The following is a 22,364-nucleotide window of genomic DNA, read 5'->3' as shown; positions in this document are numbered from 1 at the left end:
AAAGAAAAGTAATATTATTCGATTAACCTGGATTTGATTGACGTTGCAAGTTATGAAACAAGTCGAAAACTGTCAAATTAGTATTAGTAGTATGAGGGCCGGGGAAAAACCAACGCATGATAATTCGACAACAATAAGTTAGCCACATTTTGCAACGTAATTTCTTAATTGTATGCTTATAAACTAGCGTATTTACTAACCATATGAAAACACAATTTTCAAGTTGGACTGTATTCTCTATAACCTTGCAAACGTGAATTCGCACAATTTTACAGATATATTATTCATGAGGCATTCTGTACCAATTTGCAAACAAATTTCGACTTTATTATTCACAACTTGATCAACATATTTTTCACTTTCCCAGGCGTTTGTAATGAACATAGAAACGTCTTCGTGCCTCCACATTTTCAGAGATTCATGAATAAAAATTTCGAACCTTAATTTTTTGACTCGATTATTTTAAGATCGGTCCCATGATGAAGATATTTTCTCATCTAATTAGTTCAAGACTTTGAAGATTTTTGGTCCGACAAGAATCAATGTTTACATTTAAACTCACATCGTGAAAATCGTGGAAAAGACTAACAAGTTCTTCGACTTCCTGACTACAAAAAACACGCTTAAAAATCAGGTTTTCTATCATTTTCTCTGCTTAATTTCTCGCACTGGAAGAAACAAGGAAGAAACTCCAACATTTGTAACACTTCGTAATTCACGAATTTTGCTGACTGTTGCATCCGAATGACCCGGTTGATTACCTAATTCTCGATAGTCCTTTAACCCGGGTAAATATAGACACCGCATGTGTATTCTATGCGCATTTATATTTGAACAGCGAATGATTATTATACGATCCAATGAGTAAAATGAACGTTGAAGTCGACCGGTAATCAAACAGATTTTGCAGCAGTAACGTATATTTTCGATTCAGCTTTGTCAATGATAATTCACACTGTTTGTAAATGAGTTCACCATTGATTTCGCCAGAGGTGAATTTTTGTTAAGCAAAGGGGACTCTTATTCGTCATATTTTCACAAAAAAACAACATTGAACATAAAAACCCATAAAAACATTTTATTTAATTTCATTTTCATATTCCTCCAAATTCAATATTACTCTTGAAGGCCTGATTTAACACCTTATCAAATTTTTATCCAGGCATCGAGTCAAATCCATTCATCGTTAGGTTTTTCAATGAGAAATCGGAACTCAAAAGAATCCTACAAAAAGCTGCTGAGACGACTCAAATCGTAATGATCCATTATTAGTCAGAACGAAGGTGACATTTTTGATTATTTATTTATTTTTTTTCTAATGCCAGAACAAGGTCTGAACACTACTTTTTGCAGTACAAAAAATACCACACCATTATCTTGGCAAATTTCTTGCAGAAGACTAAAACAAGTATAACTTTTTCCACGCGTTATTTGAATGAGAAAGAGGTAATTAGACGAGGTAAAACTTTCAGACTTGAGTTAAATACTTTAAAATTCGTCAGGAATTCGAAGTAGAGCAAAAAGGTACGCTTATTATTTTCGTTATCTGTTCCAACGAAACGAGTCTGTGAAGGTATCCTCACGTCACGGATGAGAGAACATCTCGCATGAAAAGGGATTTACATAGGAAGTATGGATGCATATATTTCGCATGAACAATACGTGCAAATGTTCATGCATGCCCGTGCACCGAGCCCTGTTCCTACACTCTCGACATGCATTTGGAGAATGTAACTCCGGCTACCGGTGAACCGGCGTTCCCTACGCCTATTATAGTTACAAACCTACGATCGTGCATGTGTAGAGTCGTGTGATACGTGTACCATGCATGCATGTAACGCGCATACAAAGCGTTTGAAGGGCCCCGAGTACTGTTGTTTTTACCTCTTATTGTAGTATTTCAAAGCGTATCAAACGGACGACAAAGTGCACGACTGACGATGAGATATAACGGAGGGCCTGAAGCATAGCATTGCAGGATAGCGTTGCAGGTCTTTCCATTATCCTGTATCCTCATCTTTATTCTTCTTCTTGTTTTTTCCTCCCTCGTCATTTGTTGATATTTTCTATCGATTCTTGTACGATATTGTTCTACACGATAGTCTATGAGGGTCATTCGATTGTTTTATTTTACAGTTCATTGTCAGCTGTAAGGATTCACAGTGTCTACCATAGTTGTGGAATTTTTACAATTCCAAAGAATTTATACAATCACTGAGAAATCAAAATTCCACGAAAACCACACGAATCAAATGCTTTGAATATTGCTTGCGCATATAAAATGAAAGCTTTGCTTCAAACAGTAACTGTAACTGGTACCAACAAGTATAGCAATTAATGTGGCAAATGTTAAATAAATTAAATATAGAAATGAACGAAATATTTCATTGAACGAAATTTCGTTGATAATTTTATCATCCAGCGTTTTTGTAACTATCTGAAGATGTGAGGAAAAATTCCATTATCATTGGGTGATAACGAGAGAGTTTTTTTTTATACAAATGAAATGTGCTATAACGCCTATCACTAATTAAAATTGGGTGAACAACTTACGGTATTGACATTAAGATGTCACGTTTATCAAACAGCTACCATTCAGTCGCATTTTATAATACGTTCTTGATCTTCGAAGCAATATATTTTACAGAATTAGATACTTTGCCAAAGTGTCCTGTAAGCAGAATCGGTAACCCAAATAGTTCGAAGGTTACAAGCTTCGAAAGTCAATTTAATGAAAAATTTCGTCCTTCGAGATTTATTGACTAGTTCAAATGGAAAAACTTTTAATTTCAGCGATTTTTTTGTACTACGACCAAGTTTTTTTTTTTTCACATAAAAATATTTCTTCCCAACGAAACATTTTGGTAAATGTATTGGAAAAAAAACTCGATTATTCAAGTGCGATGAATTATTCTTGCGAATCTTACGGCATTCTCAAGGCTACCACGAAGTTGAGCATCGCTGTTTATTTTTCCGCTAACGTGGGGCGCATGAGGCATTAGTGAAAAGGTCTCCTACACGTCTTTCCTGTAGTGAGACCCCGACTGAGAAAAATTAAGCCCCATTCAGAGCGCCGTCGCTCTAAGAAATTAAATTCACAAATAGAAACGTCTGAGTTAAGAAATATATTCATATAAAAACCTCAGTGAAAACCAGATGCGGTTATTCGCGATGCCTTGTGCCTACTGTCACTCGAAAGTCGTTAGCGTTCCTTGAAAATGTTTCAGACCGATGGACCGAGCCCTGAGGATGAAAAAACAATTTCTCTCATCTGTTGTATTTTCAACCAAATTTTCTTCATTTTCTTTACACGTTGAGAAACAATTCATTTCTTGTTGTTACAGTTGCTGGATAATTTTAATAAATTGTGTATCAATGCGACATCGGTTTAAATATAATTGCCACCCAAAAAAAATGTGGCAGTAGTGTTCAGTGTGATAATACAATTATCAATATTAAGTTCATTTTTAATTTATTGCTACATTAAATCTGCTAACTTTACTACGCTATGTTCATCTAAACGAGGCCTTAAAACCAATGAATTGCGACACCGATATTAAATTATCGCAATAGTTACAAGAAAATATAATACGAATCATTGTAATAAAAACGAATAATAAAACGTACTAAATTCACTAGTCAGAATTGGAAAACTAATTTTCATTTTTCGTCGAGAGCTGTTTTTTGCTCATGGCAAGAAATGAAAATAGTCGAGGACTGCGTAATAAACCTAATAGCCATAAACAGAAATTGCTCTCGAGGATACTTTCGGCAAACGAAATCCGCGCGTTACAGTTCGAAACGATTCAAACTCGATCCGCAGCCTCATCCTGTGTTCGCCGTGAGTGCACGGCTGGATGGATACGGTCTGTATATTTGCGAACCGATAAATTACGCAGTTCCTAATTTCCGGCAGAATCTCCCCGGATAGCCAGACGGACGAAATGGTCCATGCTACAGTATAACGTTGGCAGAGCCGAAGCGGATGCAGGGGCGATCCTCCCTGGATTCCCGACCAATAATTGATTGGCAGAATTGGAGTGCAGTAACGCTATTGTGGCGTATAAGCTGCAGGGACAGTCCAGGTTGGAAATTCTTCCCGACCGAGATTGAAGAGGTTCACTCGCTAAAACTCAATATCCGCGCACCGAGAAAAATCACGTACGAAATGCGGCTACAGAGAAGTTTAGATGGATTTCTTATTTTGCTCCTTTTTTTTTTTTTATTTTTTTTTATATCAATGCCAGTTGGTACAGTTTGAGGAAGAACGATCTGGTAATTCGTCAAATAGTTGTCAGCTGGAATTGAAAAAAGTACTCAATGTGACTACACCCGTGATAAATAAAATCTATAATACGTATAAAGAAGAAGAAAGAAAAAAGAAATAAAAAAAACGAGCCGGAAAAATTGTTTTTTCGCGATACTCTTCGTCACCATGAAAATGGAAGAGTCTGTTGGTCTTTTCTACAAACTTTTGCGAAAACGGCCGAATAAAAACTCTGAAATTGATAGGGCTTGACTGCGAAATAAAAAAGTTGCGAAGGTAAAATTAGAAAAAAAATAAATAAATAAAAACACGAACCACTAATTCTAAACTACTTTAATTCCAATCGGCTCTCACGGCTGTTTAATTCCCCCCAGTGTTTTTCCACTTGACGAGAAAATACAGCTCATTCAAGGATATTCTTATCATTTTATTTTTAAACGGGAAACGGAATATGCCATACGCACATGACGGAATGTCGAGTTCATGGAACATCAAGGTAGCTTGAGGCGCGGTACGTTTTTCACGGTAATTTAAAACCCCTTTTCTGTTCTGCAATTCAGTCCAATGGCTGGTACGTTAACGACTAAAGAGAAAGGATCCAATTCACCACCTATTACACGAATATTCACACAATTATCTAGTACTTGAAACGAAATTTCAATAACTCAAGTGAAAAAGAACTCACCCACAAAAACAAATTTCTTAATCATAAAGTAATTTATTCTGATAAAATTTAAAAAAAAATCAAAATTCCATATTGATACAAGGAAATAATTTATCCGTAATTTAAATAATTTTGCAACAATATTAACTCTTTAAGAATAATAATACAAATCAGTGAGATAAATTTTCGAAACGGCACACGTTCTCGCATGAATCGTGATAAATTTTTTCTGCAACTGTGAAAATGATGATTTTTTGGGTACAATTATCCTGTTATTATTTTTCCTGTGAGAGTTAACGCGCTTTACGCAGGTGTAGCTTGAACCTTTCGTAGAGGTAAAATGATGACTGTACTCTGCAGCAGTGAAGGCGATATTATTGCGAGCATGCGGTCGGGAACTCGAGTGTTTGCCATGGTGATTAACAAACACGGAGAGGCCAATACTTTTCCAGTATAAACAAGCTTCCCAAATAGCAAATAACGAACCTTTGATTAGTTTTTCAACTTCCGCGACTGCTGCAGCTCCCGTCTCTCTCTCTCTCTCTCTCTCTCTCTCATTTTCTCTCTCTTCTCTCTCTCTCTCTCTCTCGTTTTCTCTCTCTTCTTCTCTCTCTCTCTCTCTCTCTCACTACGTATTGGTTTATATATTTTCCGCGGTTTTCCGCGTCTGCTCCGTCAGACCGACTGTTCGATTCGATTCTGCCGAAGCTGCAGAGTGCAAAGTTTTGATTGAAAGCTTTCAGATAATCACGAAATAAATTTTAACCGTACTTCTTGTGCGTATCGCGCATAATCGCATACGTACAAATTTTCGCGTCGTTTACTGACGCAATATATTGAAATCTAATTTTCTCCATTGATCGATATTTAGTCAGTGATTTTATATTGGGGTTAAACTGATCGAAAGAAAAATGAGATGACACTAGAGGCTCAAAAATTCTTTGCTAAGCTAATCTATTGAATTTTGCGACCGATCACCTCATTGAATTCTCCGCAGATTATCTAACTTTGATTTTGGGTATAAAAATAATGTATTCGTAGCTAAATAGTGCGATTATCATTTGTAAATCATGTCAATATTAAACATCGAGCTTTTTTCAAAAACAAATCTATCTTAGACAATTTGTAGTATACTCATTTGGAAATAAAAAAAAGCCATTATGCATGAAAGTCGGATGAGCGCTACAGATTTTTCGGCGAAGAAAATAGTTCAGCAATGTGATCTTTCAAACGTTGTTAACGACAAGGTTTTTACAGTTGAAGTTCAGTGGTTGAGAAACTTTTTCTAAATCACACACACATTATTTGAAATCGCATTCAACCTGCGACAAAGTTTAATTACACTTTTTAAACCTTTTTTTCAGCCATGTTTTTGTGTCGGCACATTTTCGAGCTGACAAATTCCCATCCCATTCATAGTTACTTCGAATAACTCAGGCTATTGGCGACAATGAAGGACGACATTATGCATGTGAGTCGCGTTCGAAATTAATTGGGGGTTTCTCTGATGGAGGTGTGCAATGACGGAAGATAAAATTGGAGAATAATTCGTCGCAAACGAAGGGATATGGACGAGAGAGACTAAACCGCAGGATTTGCACGCAGCCAATCACTGGCGCAAATAAAAATGAATTATCGTCTCGAATACGTGTCATATGTATACATATATATGACTATGCCGCAATTCTGCACCGAATTCGTGCTAGACGTACCAAATGATTTGGAGTTATCGTGCAGTGGTTGCGATAAAGTTGTTTTGTTTCAATTTATTCTGAAATCAGTGCAGAGTTGGCGGACGTGCCGAAAACTGAGCCTTGATTTTCCTTCTCCAGTTTAAAATTTCGCAGTCATACGCTAGGAAGTCAAAGTCTCAAAAATTTCATTCAAAATTAGTGAAAAGCTCACTTCGCACCCGTCACAGCGATAATAATTAGCAAAATTTAAACCGTCGAAACATCTCCGTTTTATAATAGTCGCATTTCGGAAAATCCAGCAAGACAAGCTGCAAAAATATCTCGAAAGTTTCATTATTTTTATTAATTTTGTTTCCAGTTAATTCTATAATTGTTCAGTTTTTCAGTAACCATACTGGGCAATTTCTCCGGGAAGTGGAACAATGCGAAGAGGTTGATGAATAGCCAACCCAAGAATGCGTGAGTGAAATTTTTGGTCGAATGTGAATCACGGTTATGTGTCAGGACGCAGTTGAACCTTGAAACTAAACTTAATAGCCGTGATGAAATTTCTCGAATAGCTTTTTGAATGATTTCGTTACTACGATATACGCGCAATTAGGTACCTCGAGTTTTATTGAGCAGAAATATATCCGCACAGTCTTTCATGCGGTAATAATCACATTTTTTTTCTCTACGCTAACCATTTTCACACCACTACTGTAAAACTTGGTTTGGTACCTGCAAGTTATTTAGCACTTTTATAATACGAAGCACCAAGATAAATGGGTATTTACTCACTTAACTTCAGCCCTGATTACTTGAAAAAACTTTTTACGTCAAATCTTTCCGCGGAAAAAGGGCTATCCAATTTATCGGATAATCTCGATATCGAAGTTTTTCAAGTCACTGCAAATTCAAATACTATATTCGAATTTGATGAGATTTGAAAGATGTTCGCCAATTTCCTCCATTTTTAGTTCGATACATTATTAATCCGTAGTTGCGACTGCCAAATTCTGACTCAACGCTATAAAAATTTTCAGTTCCTCGGCTGCGTTTTTCCGATGTTGTTTAGAATTGAATAAAACGGGTATAAAAAAGTAAAGCAGATATTTCGAACAATCAATATTCCGTGATAATGTAATGATAACATTTATTGAAAACATTATTTGTATTTTTGTTGCTATTCCCAACATTGTGCAATAAAATTATCTCACAATGTTTGATTAGACCATTCTACCACCTCTGCTTGCGGGATTTGAAAATATCGGGATATTCTCGACTTCGCGCATTTAGTTCCCAAGAGAGAAGAAACTAATTACACTTGAGTCTCCTCTGGTTAAAAACTTTTCGAATTATCCGTGAGTCAATGTTGGTTAGAAATAATGGTAACTGTATTTTTCCGTTCCAGATCGAGTGGATTAAAAAATGAGTACCTACAATCACATTTCGACGTTTGTCTTTTTTTTTTTCATTTTCGAACATACTGGAAGGCGGACATTTTCTCTCAGGGGCTTATTCTGATATTTTATCAGTTGCCGCGATGAAACGGTGGTGATAATGACAAAGCTCGACGTCTTTGGGGTGACTAATAGTTTTACGCTCATTTCCTGTACGACACAACCTCAATCGTCGAAAAACGAAACAAACAAAAAACAAAACGTGTGCAAAATTGAACCATCAGTATATAGGCTGACAGGAATTTGTCCATAGGATGAAATAATTACTGAAATCAAAGATAATAAAAGAATTATAGGGTGAAGAGTTCAAGTTGGTAATTATTACAAAAAAAAAAAAAAAAAAACGTTCGTTCGCGTGTCGGAAAAACTATTTTGGTATTCTAAAAACATAATGATCATGGGTCGGTTCTATCTTTGAAATATAAAAGAATTAATGCCGAGTTTCCCTTGTTAACTCTGTCTAAAAGATGCCATAAGCGTGTGAAGATACTATCCAACCCAAAAAAATTGACCTCCATAACTTGAGTAGCCGTTTCACTGTAGCAAAGTAATACGATTTCGGAATAAGGCCTCCAGAGATTCGGTTGGCGATAACGAGAAGCAATTTTCGAAGTGCAAGTTGTGTGAGAGCAGCGCGTGTTTAGGGGGAGAGGAGGTGACCAATCCATACATCGAGTTCGACAGAAAAGGGCTAATAAGCGGGCTCGTCTTTTCCTGAAAGTGTCCAATCAGGTCGAAAGTCGGAGGTGCTTGTTAGCGAGCGATAGCCGCCTGGCCGCTGTATTTTTCCTCCCGACGGCGATGAATCGAATGGAACGCGGAAAATGAAAGGGTCGAAAAGTAGGCTGCCGCTGCTGTAGGTTTCGGAGTCCGAGTCAGATTCAATTTTCTTCCCGGCAGCAAAATCTTCACGGTTTTCTGCCAGACCATCAAGCACAAGACTGTTTCGGATTAGGACTGTTTGAAAAAAACATTTTCTCGCGGATCGAAGTCTAAGCGTTACATTTTGACTGATTAAGAATCTTCCTGAAGTATGAATTTTTATATCGAATCTAAGAGGTGAACTTTACTTATTCACATTTGGTATGAAAAAATTACACTCAGTCCAGTTTCGTCGCGGAATTATGCAAAATAATCATGCAGTTCCCTTTGACAGTGGGACTGCAGGTTGTGTTTTTATGTGTACATATAATAACATATTTGATCGCGTGTGCCTTGAAACGTCGGTTTCAGTCCGCCATTTGAATGAAAGGTGTGAAAAGTCCCGATTTTATTAATACCTGGCCTCTGGGTGGCCCAATGTAATAAAGAAGCCATATTAATTTTTGGTTATATACAATTACATCCATTGAAGATTAAATTCATAATTATTTTGAATAATCCCGTGACGAGACTGAGATGAGCTTTTTTTACATGTTATTTTCATAGGAAACAAGTCGAAATAACTGTTTTTTCGCGATACTTTTCATCACCATGAAACGGGAAGAACCTATCGGTCTGTCCGATAAACTTCAGCAATGATCGCGAAAATGGCCGAGTGAAATATATGAAACTCGTAGAACTTGGTAGCTAAATGAAAAAGTTTTGAAAGCAAAATTAGAAAGGGAAAATTCTAGACAACTGCAAAGTATATGCTATTTAAAAAAAAATATACATGTATAAACTGGGAAAAACATAATCGGTTATTCAGCAAAAGTAACAAGGAGGTAAAAGTATATGTTTGTCGGTTAAACATTGAAAATCGATTTATTTCCGGTAGAACCTTAAGTTCAAACTGAACGCAACATGACGATATTTCATGTCCATCATTTCGTTGTAAAATTCTGTAAGCTTTAGATTTTTTCATCGAGCCGGTTCCGAGATCACCACGGGAGTTCATCGGAACAAACCAACATTTTTCTAAAAACTTGTTTTTCGGATTCTAGAGGTTCGAAAACGTAAAGTTTCGATGAAACTGGAAAAATCGATTTTCGACCGAAACCAAGCGCTCAGTCACGCCGCCTCAGGAAGTTACGGGGAGTTCATATTGTATTCGTATTTGCATTCAAGAACCGACGATCAAGCCCATACGACCTAAGAAAATAAGGTTTCCCGAAACTTTTGAAATGCTATCGTTATTGAAGAAACTCGACTGGGTTCATTATTTGCAGACACTTCCACGCGTCCTGATGAACTTTGCCCTTTGCTTGTTCACCTATAGCTAAAGTACTCAATTTTGCAGGTGGCCAGTTGGCCTTTCGAGATCAGGTAGGTGTAATACGTGCCAGCGCAGTAATCTCGACGTTGATAAATTTCAGACATTGAAACTCCGGGAGAATGTATAATTTGAGTTCACATGAAGTTCTGTATTTTTAGAAACGTAATTTCAAACACTCAACGTCACATAATTATGTTCCTGAATTAATTAAATTGTGCAAGAAAGTATCGTTTTCTATGAATGAAGCTGTAAGGTTTTCAGTAAGAAAATAGTAATATTGATTCATCAGTCCATTCGTGAACTTATTTGATCTTATAAACATTGAATTCATATAATATCCTTGGAAACCTTGCACATCGCTTCATCGAAATTTCACTCTCAGTCTGTCCCGAAATTAGTACCAATTTCCAGAAATGAAAAAGTGATGGGATGTAATGTCTCGATTCAGGTTGAAGGATTTTGGAGGTATTTCTATTTGCTCTTTCTCCATTCAGCTATGATTCCCCTGAGTAAATTGGGATTCAGGTTCATCATCATTGTCTGACTTTAGGTATCGCGGCAGAGAACACGTGCTGGACAAACCAGGCCTCATTTTTACGGTGTTCGATTCGCATCTCGTTCGTTTTATACGTTCAGCTCCACTTTATCCGAATTCGTTTCCATTTCCTCATCTCGACCTCCAAGCCTATTTCAGTCGCCCAATCACCCGGCGCGGCGTCTTCTTTTCTCATCTTATTCCGCCTCTTCTCCGGCTTCTTATTGCTTTCGAATTTCGAGGGAAATTAAATTCTGATCGTTCCCTCCGTAGCTACCTACATAAGCAGTCGGTGTTGCTGTATAAAATCACATAATCGAATCAGGATGTCTTCTGGTACTGACATGGACGTGAATTGAAATGCTTGTCGGATTATATAAAGTTGGTTGGAACTTTTGCGAAGTGTAAACTTTTTCGCGTTGACAGCACGTGGTTTACTGAATGATCGACTACTAAATGATGCGTCATTCCACGGTACAGTCAATTAAACTGCACAGCTGTTCCAATTTGTTTCATAATATAACATCATTCCATTGAGAAACATTTATTCATCATCAGCCGTCAATTCTATGCACGTAATGCGATATAATGCAGCGAATCAGCAAGTAAAGCAACGATAAGCCATACTCACTTACCACTTTCCGAAATCACATGCATTCCAGAATTGTTTGAACATTAATTTATTGTATACTGCACCGCATGGTATCGTATTTGAATCGCAAAAGTATACGCAGAAAGAATTGTGGCGAGTACCTCGATTTACAAACTCTCTGAAGTCTGTTATTACCATTCTTCAGATATATTATAAACCGTTTGTGTTATTCTGGCAAATAGAATGATGAATTGCAATCGAGATTAAATTGGCGAACAATTTATTCACGAGGTGTAAGCTTTTTAAAATCCGTTTTGCAGTTTATTAATCGTCAGCAATCGATGATAGTTAATCTTTTAAAAAGACAATTTCATCGCAGTAACCAAATCGCTGATACCTGATATGAATTTGAAATAAGTTTCAAAAAGACTGGATTTTATATTGACTTCTAGCGAGACTTTGACTCTTCAAGATTAATCGTATTTTTTCCAATTCGTCCGTATCATCATATCTCACGCGATGTATTATTTAAAACCAGGCATTTCTTGGTGTCGTTTCCCTTCTTACTATACGCAGGACTGAGTGAGGCATGTCTGAAACCAGTCATAAACTTTAGATACTCTGAAATACAACAAGTCTACGGTTTACTATCGATCGCCAATATACGACTTCGCATTTCGAAGCAGCACGCCTCTACTCTATTATCGAATTAAATTCGAAGGAAGGCCTAATAAATAATTCGAGCACTGAATTATTTTAGCCTTGGTTCTAGTCGATCAGTCTGATGAATACCTTGCGATGCAACCCACAAGATCACAGAAGGAGAGAAAGAGAGAGTCCGTTCCTCGGTAGAGCTTAACGTTATTTACGTTTGTACAAGTTCGCCAAGAACTATTTAACGTGGATTGCCAATTTCCAAAAGTAGATTTATGGATAGCATGTGTTTCGCAATGAAACCAACAACGATTGCAGCAACATCGACGGTCTGGCCAATAAATTTTACTAACCGGGTCGTTAAGGTCGCGGTAATTGCAGGACTGAGCGGAAAACGGGTTCTAATAGATTTCTATTTTTTTCCCCAAAATTGGCTACATCATTTTCTTTTTATTCTCTGTCTGCACTGCAACAATATAAATATAGGTGAAGTATGATTGACGATACGTAAGGACTTACGTGAAGTTAGCCTCCCCAAATAAGGAAAGAAAACTTTCTCAAAATTGTTCCAACTTGTTTCGATACTTCTTGACGTTGTTTCAGATGGACGTAAAATTTGTCTCGAAATTTTCGTCAGAAAAATCGAAAATGAGTTTTTACTCTCAATTTTGTTGCTAGCAAGTTGCTTTAGAGAATTTAAACTGTTCTCAGTTGTTCCAGATTATTCTAGTCATACTGCGTGTCGTTCCATAGTCAAGCGATTTTCGGGCAATAGTGTGGCAATATATTGAGCACAATATCATGTCGTTTAGAAATAATGCAAGTGAAAAAAGAAAAAAACAAAGTTTCTCAAGGTAAGAGGTTAAACCTCATGTAGGTGGACTAAAGAAATTGAGGCAGTGTTTGGGGAAAAAAACCCTGATCGTGCACCCTGGGGTGCAAAAAGCTGTAGAGTCTTCGACAACTGTGCGAAACTATCTCTGCTTCTCTCTATGGACTAGAAAAAACTAGGAGTAGTTGGTAACTGTGGTGTTTCACCGCCTTCTGTTGCCACCGAATGAAGATCATTTAAGACGATATGGAAGGTAACTGCAGAGTATCTGTCACGATCCGTTTCATTGTTTATAATGAAAGAATGTGAACTAAACGTGCTATTACGCGTCTTCGAGGATTGAAAGTAAATTTACCGTTTCGTAGTAAATATAGGCTCACTGCTGAAAAACAACAGCGTGGTCCAAGAACTTCTAGGTAACCATACATGATGTTTTATGTAATTAGAATTTCATATCGTTAGCTAGCACCATGAGAAAATGGGTCACGCTGACATTCGTCTATTTATTTAAAGGATCCGTTCAGATTTGAAATTCATTCAATTAAAACAAAATCCCAACAAGGAGAATAATGAGGGAATAAAACATGAAGAAATCTGCAGTTTGGGCTAAGTTGGCACAGTGACAGTACTTGGAAAAAAATTTGATTCTCGAAATTGAGGCTACTTTTTCAAATTAAAAAAAAAACAAACTTTCGTACTTACGAAAAATTGTAATTCATGGTAGGTTGCACGGTTTCAAATAATCTTTTAATATCTCAAATAGTCCCAGTTTAGTCTATTCCAGACATGATAGCTGATAATAATCAATTCGGTGAAGGCACTGCCAATGATGCGTTTGATGATCCGAAGTCGAGTAAAGGGACGGTTTCGACCCACTTGTCTAGGTAACATCTCTTTTACACGAATACACAAAGGCACTCGGGAGAGAAATATCACAAAGACCGTAAGAATAACCGTTCCGCAAATGGAAAAGTAAGGGCCCGCCTCGTTGCGCAATATTACGAGTATACCTTGGGGTTCCACGCCTCATCGTGGACTTACAGGCGAAACCGTCATGGCGGTACTCCGAAGCAGCTAAAACGGGGCAGCCAAACCGCAGAATAAACCGCTCGTCCAATACTTCATGCAAGTCCCAACCGTCCGAGCTTAAGATCATTTCCCGGTGGCCGCGTAGCGCGGGAAGGGAAGATGAAATTTTCCCAGTTCTTTTATCTCCAGGTGGGCGGTTCTCCGCTGCCCCGGGAAATATATGGAGGCAGAAATTGAACTTTTAGAGGACCAGAGTGCCTCTGGCCTCCCTCCGTTCCCGCCGATTAGCGTGACGTCTCATTGTCAGCTGTGGGCTTCCCGAGGGCGCGGTGATTCGAGGGGATGGTGGTTCCTTCGCTTCCAGAGGCGCGACCCTAAGGGCCAGGACACGGAGCCTTGGATGAAGTCGTAAGTATTTAACGAGCCGAGATACCGTCGCCGTCTCTCGCTTCGTTTGACAAGGCAACCCGTCGGTATCAACGCAGCTCCCCGTTTCGCGTGAGGCAACGATGCTTCTTGGTAGCAGACCGCCGACTTATTGCCGATACGATATTGCATCAGCTAATTACGTCTGATCGAAAACCAACGTCTCGAAACATTCTTCGACCACGTGTCAACTATCGGTGCGCTTGTATCTTTTACCAAGGGTTGTGACAGCCCTTCGGTCTCCTGTCCATTGATCAAACTCAACTATTGATTATCGAAAACGACATATTCGACGGTGCTCGATGGTCGTCTTGAAATTGTACGAGTTTCATTATTCGTCGTCCACCACATTCGCATTCGATACGCAAGCAAGCTGCGGTAAATATACCGTCGCATATTTTCAGCTCATCGCTCATCATACTTCCATTGATCAGTAAACGGTTAGACTTGGTTTACCAAATGTATGAAATCTACATAACGTGTAATTGTCTGTTTCAGCATGTAGCTTCGAGCTCGCGGTCGGTCAGCAGGGCCCATTTTTCATCCAAGAACCACCCAGCACTCTGGTATTTTCCAACACAACCGGGTCTCAGCTGAGTTGTTCCGCTCATGGAAGTCCGACTCCGCATGTCACGTGGACTACAAGTCCCGACCAGAGGCCAGTTACGGCAGTACCGGGTCTACGGTAAGTTCCGAACTAAATTCGACGGTAGTTACCTATTTTCACCTTTACACAAAATGCTCCAGGACGTGTACCGTCTACCTACCGCACGTGTTCTCTCACCTCGGCTTTGACCCACCTGAAACACATGCGTGTGTACCAAAGCGGGTATAAAGCTCGTGCGCTACATCGCGGCACCATGCGGCACACATCCTGCGACTTACCTACCTCTTTTCAACGCGCGGCTCGTGATTTATGACTCGGTGCTGAAAGAGATTGCTCTACGGATAACGTTAAGTAACTGAGTGAAATATCGCGGCAGAGTTTCGTACATATAATACTATATATAAACAGTAGCATCTAGCGATAATAGTCGAAAGGCGGTGTATGGTAATGCACTGTATCAGCTTGATGGTGCTAAATCATGTGCGTGTGTTGGTTTCAAGGTATCAACATTTGTTTACAAAAAGAAGTAGGTACGTTTTTCTTTAGATCCTCGCAGTATCAAAGAATCCTTATAACATAACCGTGATTGAATCTCTAAATTTTCAGATAAATTCATAGAATCGTCATACGTTGCGTCGTGTGAAGGTGTCCGAAAACCCATAAAAAAAATTCCGAAATGCCATGGAATCCTATACAAAATTTAAAACCCAGATGTATTTCCCATCGATTCCATGAGATGTCGGATCTTTCGTAACGCGGTATACCGTTACAGAGCCTGAATATTTTTACATAACGGTGGTCTTAGTGGCAGCAATATCTTTCAACAATGCACAGATATGAAAGACAGCGAAAATGTTTACAGCGGTTTTGTTATTCATTCTTCATCTTTTACCATAAGTACTTATAGCTATTATTTTCCTGTTCGGGCTTATATAACCGGCGAATTCAGACTTCAGGGATATCGCCCATTCATATTCAAAAGCTATTCAGGTTTTCCGGCAATGAAGTCAGCGAGCCTAAGCTTCACGGCTGGGTATTTGCATAGGTTTAGGTGTCTCCTCGATCGCCACCGTAATCCATGGGGTGGTCCGGTCACCGACTTTACGCAGTCGTGGTAAAATTCTCGCGAGAAATTATTCGCGGCGCACAGCTGCGAAGGAAAGTATAAAACACAAAGAGAAACAAACACGTACACACACGCGCAAACTCACGCTGTGCTTTCAATATCGTCTCCGTGTCTCACTTTCCGGCAGCTTTTACGGTTCTTCATGGCTCACATTCGCCTCACCGCTCTGCGCCGTGCCAACGCGAAATTGGAAAGAACTTTAAACTTTTGAACAGGATTTGTTCTTGCGGGAGCCACAGAAAGTTCGAGTTACCGAGGTGCAGGTATTGACTCAACTGCAGAGTGTATTCCTATCGAGTGACTAGAATCGGTCTGAAACAGTCAGTCTGAGAAATCCATTTCCACTTTTAATTGAAACTTCGCCATCGCCTGCACGCCAGCCTTCCGCGGCACAGATCCCACACCCTTCTCGCCACTTGATATAGAAGACGTGAACCAGTGACGTCACTGTCAGAATTTGTAATCGCATTAGGAAATGCCGATGCTCAACCTGCAGCTAAACTACGAGTGACGTAGTATACGACTGCAAGTCGAGTAAATAAACAGAAAAAAATAATAAAAAATTATTGCATTCGTACGGACAAATTCGCAAAGAAATGAAAATATGTCGCTGAATACTTTCTCGATGCTGGTCTAAGAAGTGTGGATTCTTTGAAAATGATGGCGACTCTCGTTTCAATATTCCAATTGGGCTCGTAACTCGACTGCTGACTGTTTGCCCCCCTGGGATATATAGATACGAGTATACAAGGTCCTTCAGAAGTTTATTCCAGTGAAGTGAAGCCTCGTTGAAACTGCTTTAATTACTTTCTCGTAACATTTTACATATGAATCAACTTCAACCCCTTTTGAATGGCGTTCGTGCATATTTGACACGACGTAACGAGAGAGTTACACTCTTTTCGCTATTTTTACATTTTTCGATCTTGCACGCGCCCTGCCTAATTGCAAGTCAGTTTCGTAGTTACGTAATATCTAACGGTACCCAATTTGAATCGCAGTACATGAAAGCAAGGTTCAGGGTCTCGTGTCCAACGGATTGTAACCAATTTAGAGGAATCATTCTTTGCGGAGCTAAATTCTTCAAGCTCTTCTCCAGTCTTACGGCACCATTACGACAGATGCAGAAGCACTTTTTACGGGTATTCGGATTAGGTGTGAAGGTCGCGTTTGATGGCAACCTTTAAACCTTTATGTGTATATAACATCTCCTCGGTACTTTGGGTCAGACACGATTACGATTTGGTAAATAATTCCTACGTCCTCATGGCCTCTTTTGTTGCCGAAGTGAAGACGATAACAGCGGTTCGCAAATAACGATGAAAACTTTGAAAAATTAAGGCGTGAAATTGAGGTCAATCAGTTTTAATTAGGTTGAAATGATGTTTGTAGAAGACGGTTTTTTGAACAAGAAGAGTCATCCGTGTGCGTAATGTCAAAAGAATCTACTGGACCTTTAAGGATTTTGAAGTGATCAGAAATAATATGATCCACGCTGCTGCTTACAACTCCAAGATTTTCCATTTTCCTATTTTCCAATGAAATCTTCGTACCTTCCAAATACGATAATTTGATGAGTACTCTATGGACGACTGTCTCCTAATAAAACAAGTAGAAAATTCCCGATCGTTGACTCACCAACTCTCTTGAAAATGGAGCAGCAACGAGTACGATAGATGTAAAATTGCACGTTCATGCTAAGTGCACCATTTACGAGGTGCGATCCTTCCTTCTTGCACTATCGCGGTTGGTGTACGCTCCTTATCTGCACGGAAGTGAGTTGCCTGGAGGTGGGAAAATGCGGGTGCAGGAGACTGCGGGATGGTTCCGGTCGCAAAAACACATAACTCACCATAACGTGCTGCGCTGAACAGCCATAAAATTACCTAGAATCCACCCTGCGCGGATAATTATTGTCTCCTTACAGCACCGATCTCGGATAAGCTCGGTGTATCTATGTGTGATTTGAATTGCAAAACAATTGTTTGAAACATTTAGGAATACTTATACAGAAGGTAAAACAATTTTTTTTTCTATTTACAGTTGTTCATTTTTTAAGTTCCATTCTGCAGTCTATTGAATATTTCGTTTTATCACAGATTTCTTTCGATAATACTGTATTCAATCAAATTTCGTTCTTACGTAAACTTTTTTTTCGACAAATTATACTATATGTATAATTGAAATAACTGGTATAACGTTATTCAGGCAAAATGTTATTTTCCGTTACATGCGATATTTTTGCGTTATATGCGAAGATTATTGGAAATAATAATTAGTTTTCGCGAGTTCCAATCTTCCGAAGACAATTCACGTAAATCGCTTACTCATATTTGATTGGTAGTTGTGAAATCGTATATTTATTCAAGTCTTTCATAGCCGTTCTTTGCCATATTTCGCCAGTTCTTTGACGTTTGGTAAAATCATTGTACGTATAAAACACGCGTACAAACGTTCGCTTCCGAGCTTGTTCGTGAATTTTTTAGTAAGAATTCCCCAGAGGCTAGCTCCAGGTATTTCCACAAATTATAAATCGGTCGTTCGTTACGCGCGCCCTTTGCGAGCTTCTCATTCCGGTTTTACGTTTCCAAGTTAATGTTGTTGTTGTTTTTCCCAAAATCTTTTTCGCGGAAACAGAGTATTAGCTGATATTAATACTTTTTATACTTTGCAGAGTTTAAACGACCGTTTTTACGAATTACCAGCCGTAATAATTAATATTGGGTTAATCGCCTGCCTGATACAGGGATTACAGATCAAAAGCGTACAATAATTAATTTTACTCCGAGCTTCGTCAAAGCGGGAATGAGCCGAGAGAGGGAAACTCGGATTCACGCAAAACACTGCGTCCAAATGGTTGTAATAATTGAAATGAATTAATCCCGGTTTGAAGTTAACAATAAATCGATATTTCATCAAGTCACTTGGCATTTCGTTCATTGATTATTCTTTTCTTTACTGAAAAATTGCAATCCTTGCCAATTAAACATCCTCTTTAAAAAAAAATTTTCTCTGAATTTATCCGTGAAAATTTCCAAGTTTCGACTGCTTGCGGTCACCGAATGACAACTTTTTCATCTATTTCGTGTATCCTAAACGACTGAAGAATCGCTTGACCGATTTAGGAAAATTCCGATGATACATAAACCATTCACTGTAATGACTGAATTCCGAATAAACGGCCAAGCGATTCGAAAGAAATTTTTGATGAAAATCAACTAGGCCTTCAATGGAGACACGATACAATTTTTATTTTTACTAGCACTGTCATTTATTCGCGTATCTCGCTGTCAGTTTCGTACATATTTTGCATTTTTTGAGCGCCGATCTCGCTCCTCTTCAACTACCGCGTTTGTGTCAGGTGAATGCAATGGAGGGAAACAGAGTCCCACGGGAATGCTGGAGCGGCAGCCGCGAGTAGGACAGTTTCCAACTTTTCAACATTTTACGTTTAATTTCCCGACAGGTATGACGGGCGAATTGTAGAGATGGCTGGACTGCCAAAAAAGCACCGAGAGTGAGGAGGACGCGGTGAAAAACCAACGAGTTTCATTTTCCTTTTTCCCTTGATGAAACTAGAGCGGTAAAGGAAAATCTTCCGAGCTATGATCCTGCGCCATGTTTGTCTTCACGTTGAACACACAATCGCCTAGGTGTATTCGGAGTTTGGATTAAGCTCGGATTCACCTGATCCAACACCCCGACATCCCTCGGCGGTATATCCTCATTGTTGATTTTGTCGCTGAGCGCTGGTGTCGATTTGAATAAGCGATCTATACATCGCATCAAAAAATTCGCAGAGAATATGGCTTGGAAAAGTCTCGTCAAATACAAATGGATCCAATCCTACATAAATCGAAAATTAGATAGAGAGGGGAAAACGTTGAAAAATCTGAGACAAAATTCTGATTGTATTGTAGAAATGATTTCAATCAAATTTGAATAACGCAAGCTAACATAACAACGATTTGAAAAATGGTTTCGTACAAGTTGGAAAGTTCAAAATGATGAAACTCTGGTGTTTTTTAACCAAAACGAATGTTTTCAGCTGAATTTATAACAAACACGAGATCTTAAACATTTCAAACGTCCCAATTATAAGACTTTTTTTGACGTTGTTGACATCTCAGCTTTTAGCGTACGAATTTTCTCGGATTGATTTCTATTACAGAGAAGAAATGTTATGTCATCCGTTTTCATTGACACAAATAACACAACTGGAAATATTTTTAAACGCTACTTTTGGTTTAGGATCAAACGGACTTATTTCAATTTCACAAAACCTTTTCGGGACATTGAATGTCAATATGAAATTGGATTTGCATGGGCAACAAACTGTAGTTATTGGAAATTGGAAATATTCGAAATGGAAGCGTTTTTTCAATCACTGCAATATCGTTCATTTGAGTACAATGTTAGAATTAATTGAATTAATAAACATCGGTTTTTGTCGATTACTTTCGAATCTTGGAACATCAAAGGCCTCCGTTCGCGACGTGAATTCTAATTCAACTCACGCGAGGCAAAAAAAAAAACGTGTTCACTTCACCGTATAATATATGTATACATTGTTGCAGTATACACGTATTGGTGGATTGTTATTCCAATGAAATTTGCATGTACAGTAGCCGTCATCAAACTGACGGGTGTATCGCGTAATTAAGGCTAATTAATATTCGATCGAATCGTATCCCGGTATTGAGGTTAATTGCCATTTGCACAGCGCATGTACATCGTCTACATTCTCCTACTCCGTCACGACGACGCTCGCGATTACGCATGTCCAGAATTTTCACACTAGGCTCATGGAGGCATAAAGTTTTTTATGTAAATGGAAATATGCGGTGACGAACAATCCTTTCTTTCAAATTAAGATTCGGTTTTTCGATTTTTCCAGGTGAGCTGCTAGACTTCCCGAAGTGAAGAAGAGATTCTTTAAATATCAAGAACACACTTCACTTTGTCTAAAAATTATTCATACCAAATTTTTTACCGATAGTTGACCGTTCAAAAATTTAATTCCAGTTTAGATGATATTTATTTACAATTTTAGGAAAATAGAAATGAATTTATTGAAAAAACGAAGTTATATTACCTCTACATTTCCAAATGTGCTTGGTTTCTAATTTTTTGTAAACAAGTTATTAAACGTTAAAAATTTGTTGATTGGAAATATTGATCGTGCATATGGAGTATTCCACGTCGAATCGAACGGCCGGTTTCCCTGACCTATTTTAATCTGATCGCCATTTCACAAAATCAAAGTACATACTGAAAGAATGAACTTCGAATTTTTTAAGATTTCTTCGACACGTGATTTCTTCACAATAACTCAGCCAATAAATTGATTTCAACAATGTTTTGATTTTTCGTTTGAGTTTTGATAAAAAATGCGCGCAAATTATTCGTAATTGAAAAGTGCCCGAATCGAATGGGCTACAATATATTCGCAGCATGCCTTCTTCGATGCGAAAGGTTGTCTGAAAACTGCATGGTGGACGATGCAGTGGTTTGGAAGATATGTATTAACAAATACTCACACAGTAGCGAGAATTCATCATACAAAATAATTTTTAGAAATTTCACCCAAAGATGCGAAACTTTTGTATAGAAACTTTTTCCACATGTCATCTCAATTTCGAGCTATGTTAAACTTGAGAAAATGAGAGATTGTTAAAAGCTGATATTTCGACTAGCTGTGGTAAGAAAATGCTTGGTCACGAAAATCTGAAAAAATTTAGATTTAATGCTTTCGATACGAATTTCAAATGAGTAAAATGGCGAAAACATCAAAGATGGTCAGGGAAAAATTTTCGTTTTCTTCGTTAGATTGGACGTAGAATCCCCAATACACATTATTGATTCATTATGGAAGGCTAATCAGTTGAACGAATCTTTCTCATTATTGATTAATTTGATCATACAGCTCCACGTATTATACAATTCATATGACGTATGATAGCAGCAGTCATTGCCTTGTTGGTTATTTTATACTTTTTTAAAATCCAGCTGTCGCCTTTGATCTTTGTATATGAATTATCGTTACAACACTGATAAATTGACTCGAGAATATCTCCAACAGTATTTCAATTTCTTCGTTACTTTCTAAATCTCTGCACAAATTCGTCGGTCAAAAAAAAAACAAAACAAAAAAAAAAAAAACAATAATTACTCAAACAAAGAAATGTCGTCGGTAATCGAGTTTTCCGAAAAATCAGTGATTAAGGATTTGATAGGTACGATTAAAGGAAACGAGATGTGAGTTTGCTTTTTCTTCGAACGAATTGTTTAAAGGAACG

General features: G+C 38.2%; 1 protein-coding gene across 5 annotated transcripts in view; it reads left to right on the top strand.

The window, feature by feature from the left end:
- Nucleotides 1–22,364, top strand: part of LOC124179875 (Down syndrome cell adhesion molecule-like protein Dscam2) — a 180,701-nt gene that overhangs the window by 87,823 nt on the left and 70,514 nt on the right. For all 5 annotated transcript variants that reach the window (XR_006870164.1, XM_046564723.1, XM_046564720.1 and 2 more), the window contains exon 4: nucleotides 14,831–15,017. Coding sequence is in view for 4 of the 5 variants with exons in the window: in XM_046564723.1 (XP_046420679.1) it covers nucleotides 14,831–15,017 (187 nt within the window). In the remaining variant the exon portion in view is untranslated. The remainder of the gene's footprint in view (nucleotides 1–14,830; nucleotides 15,018–22,364) is intronic.

Source organism: Neodiprion fabricii, chromosome 4 (assembly GCF_021155785.1).
Source record: "Neodiprion fabricii isolate iyNeoFabr1 chromosome 4, iyNeoFabr1.1, whole genome shotgun sequence".
In the NCBI taxonomy this organism is placed as follows: Eukaryota; Metazoa; Arthropoda; class Insecta; order Hymenoptera; family Diprionidae; genus Neodiprion; species Neodiprion fabricii.
Note: the sequence above shows the minus strand (reverse complement) of the source record. Positions and strands in the feature narration are given on the sequence as shown.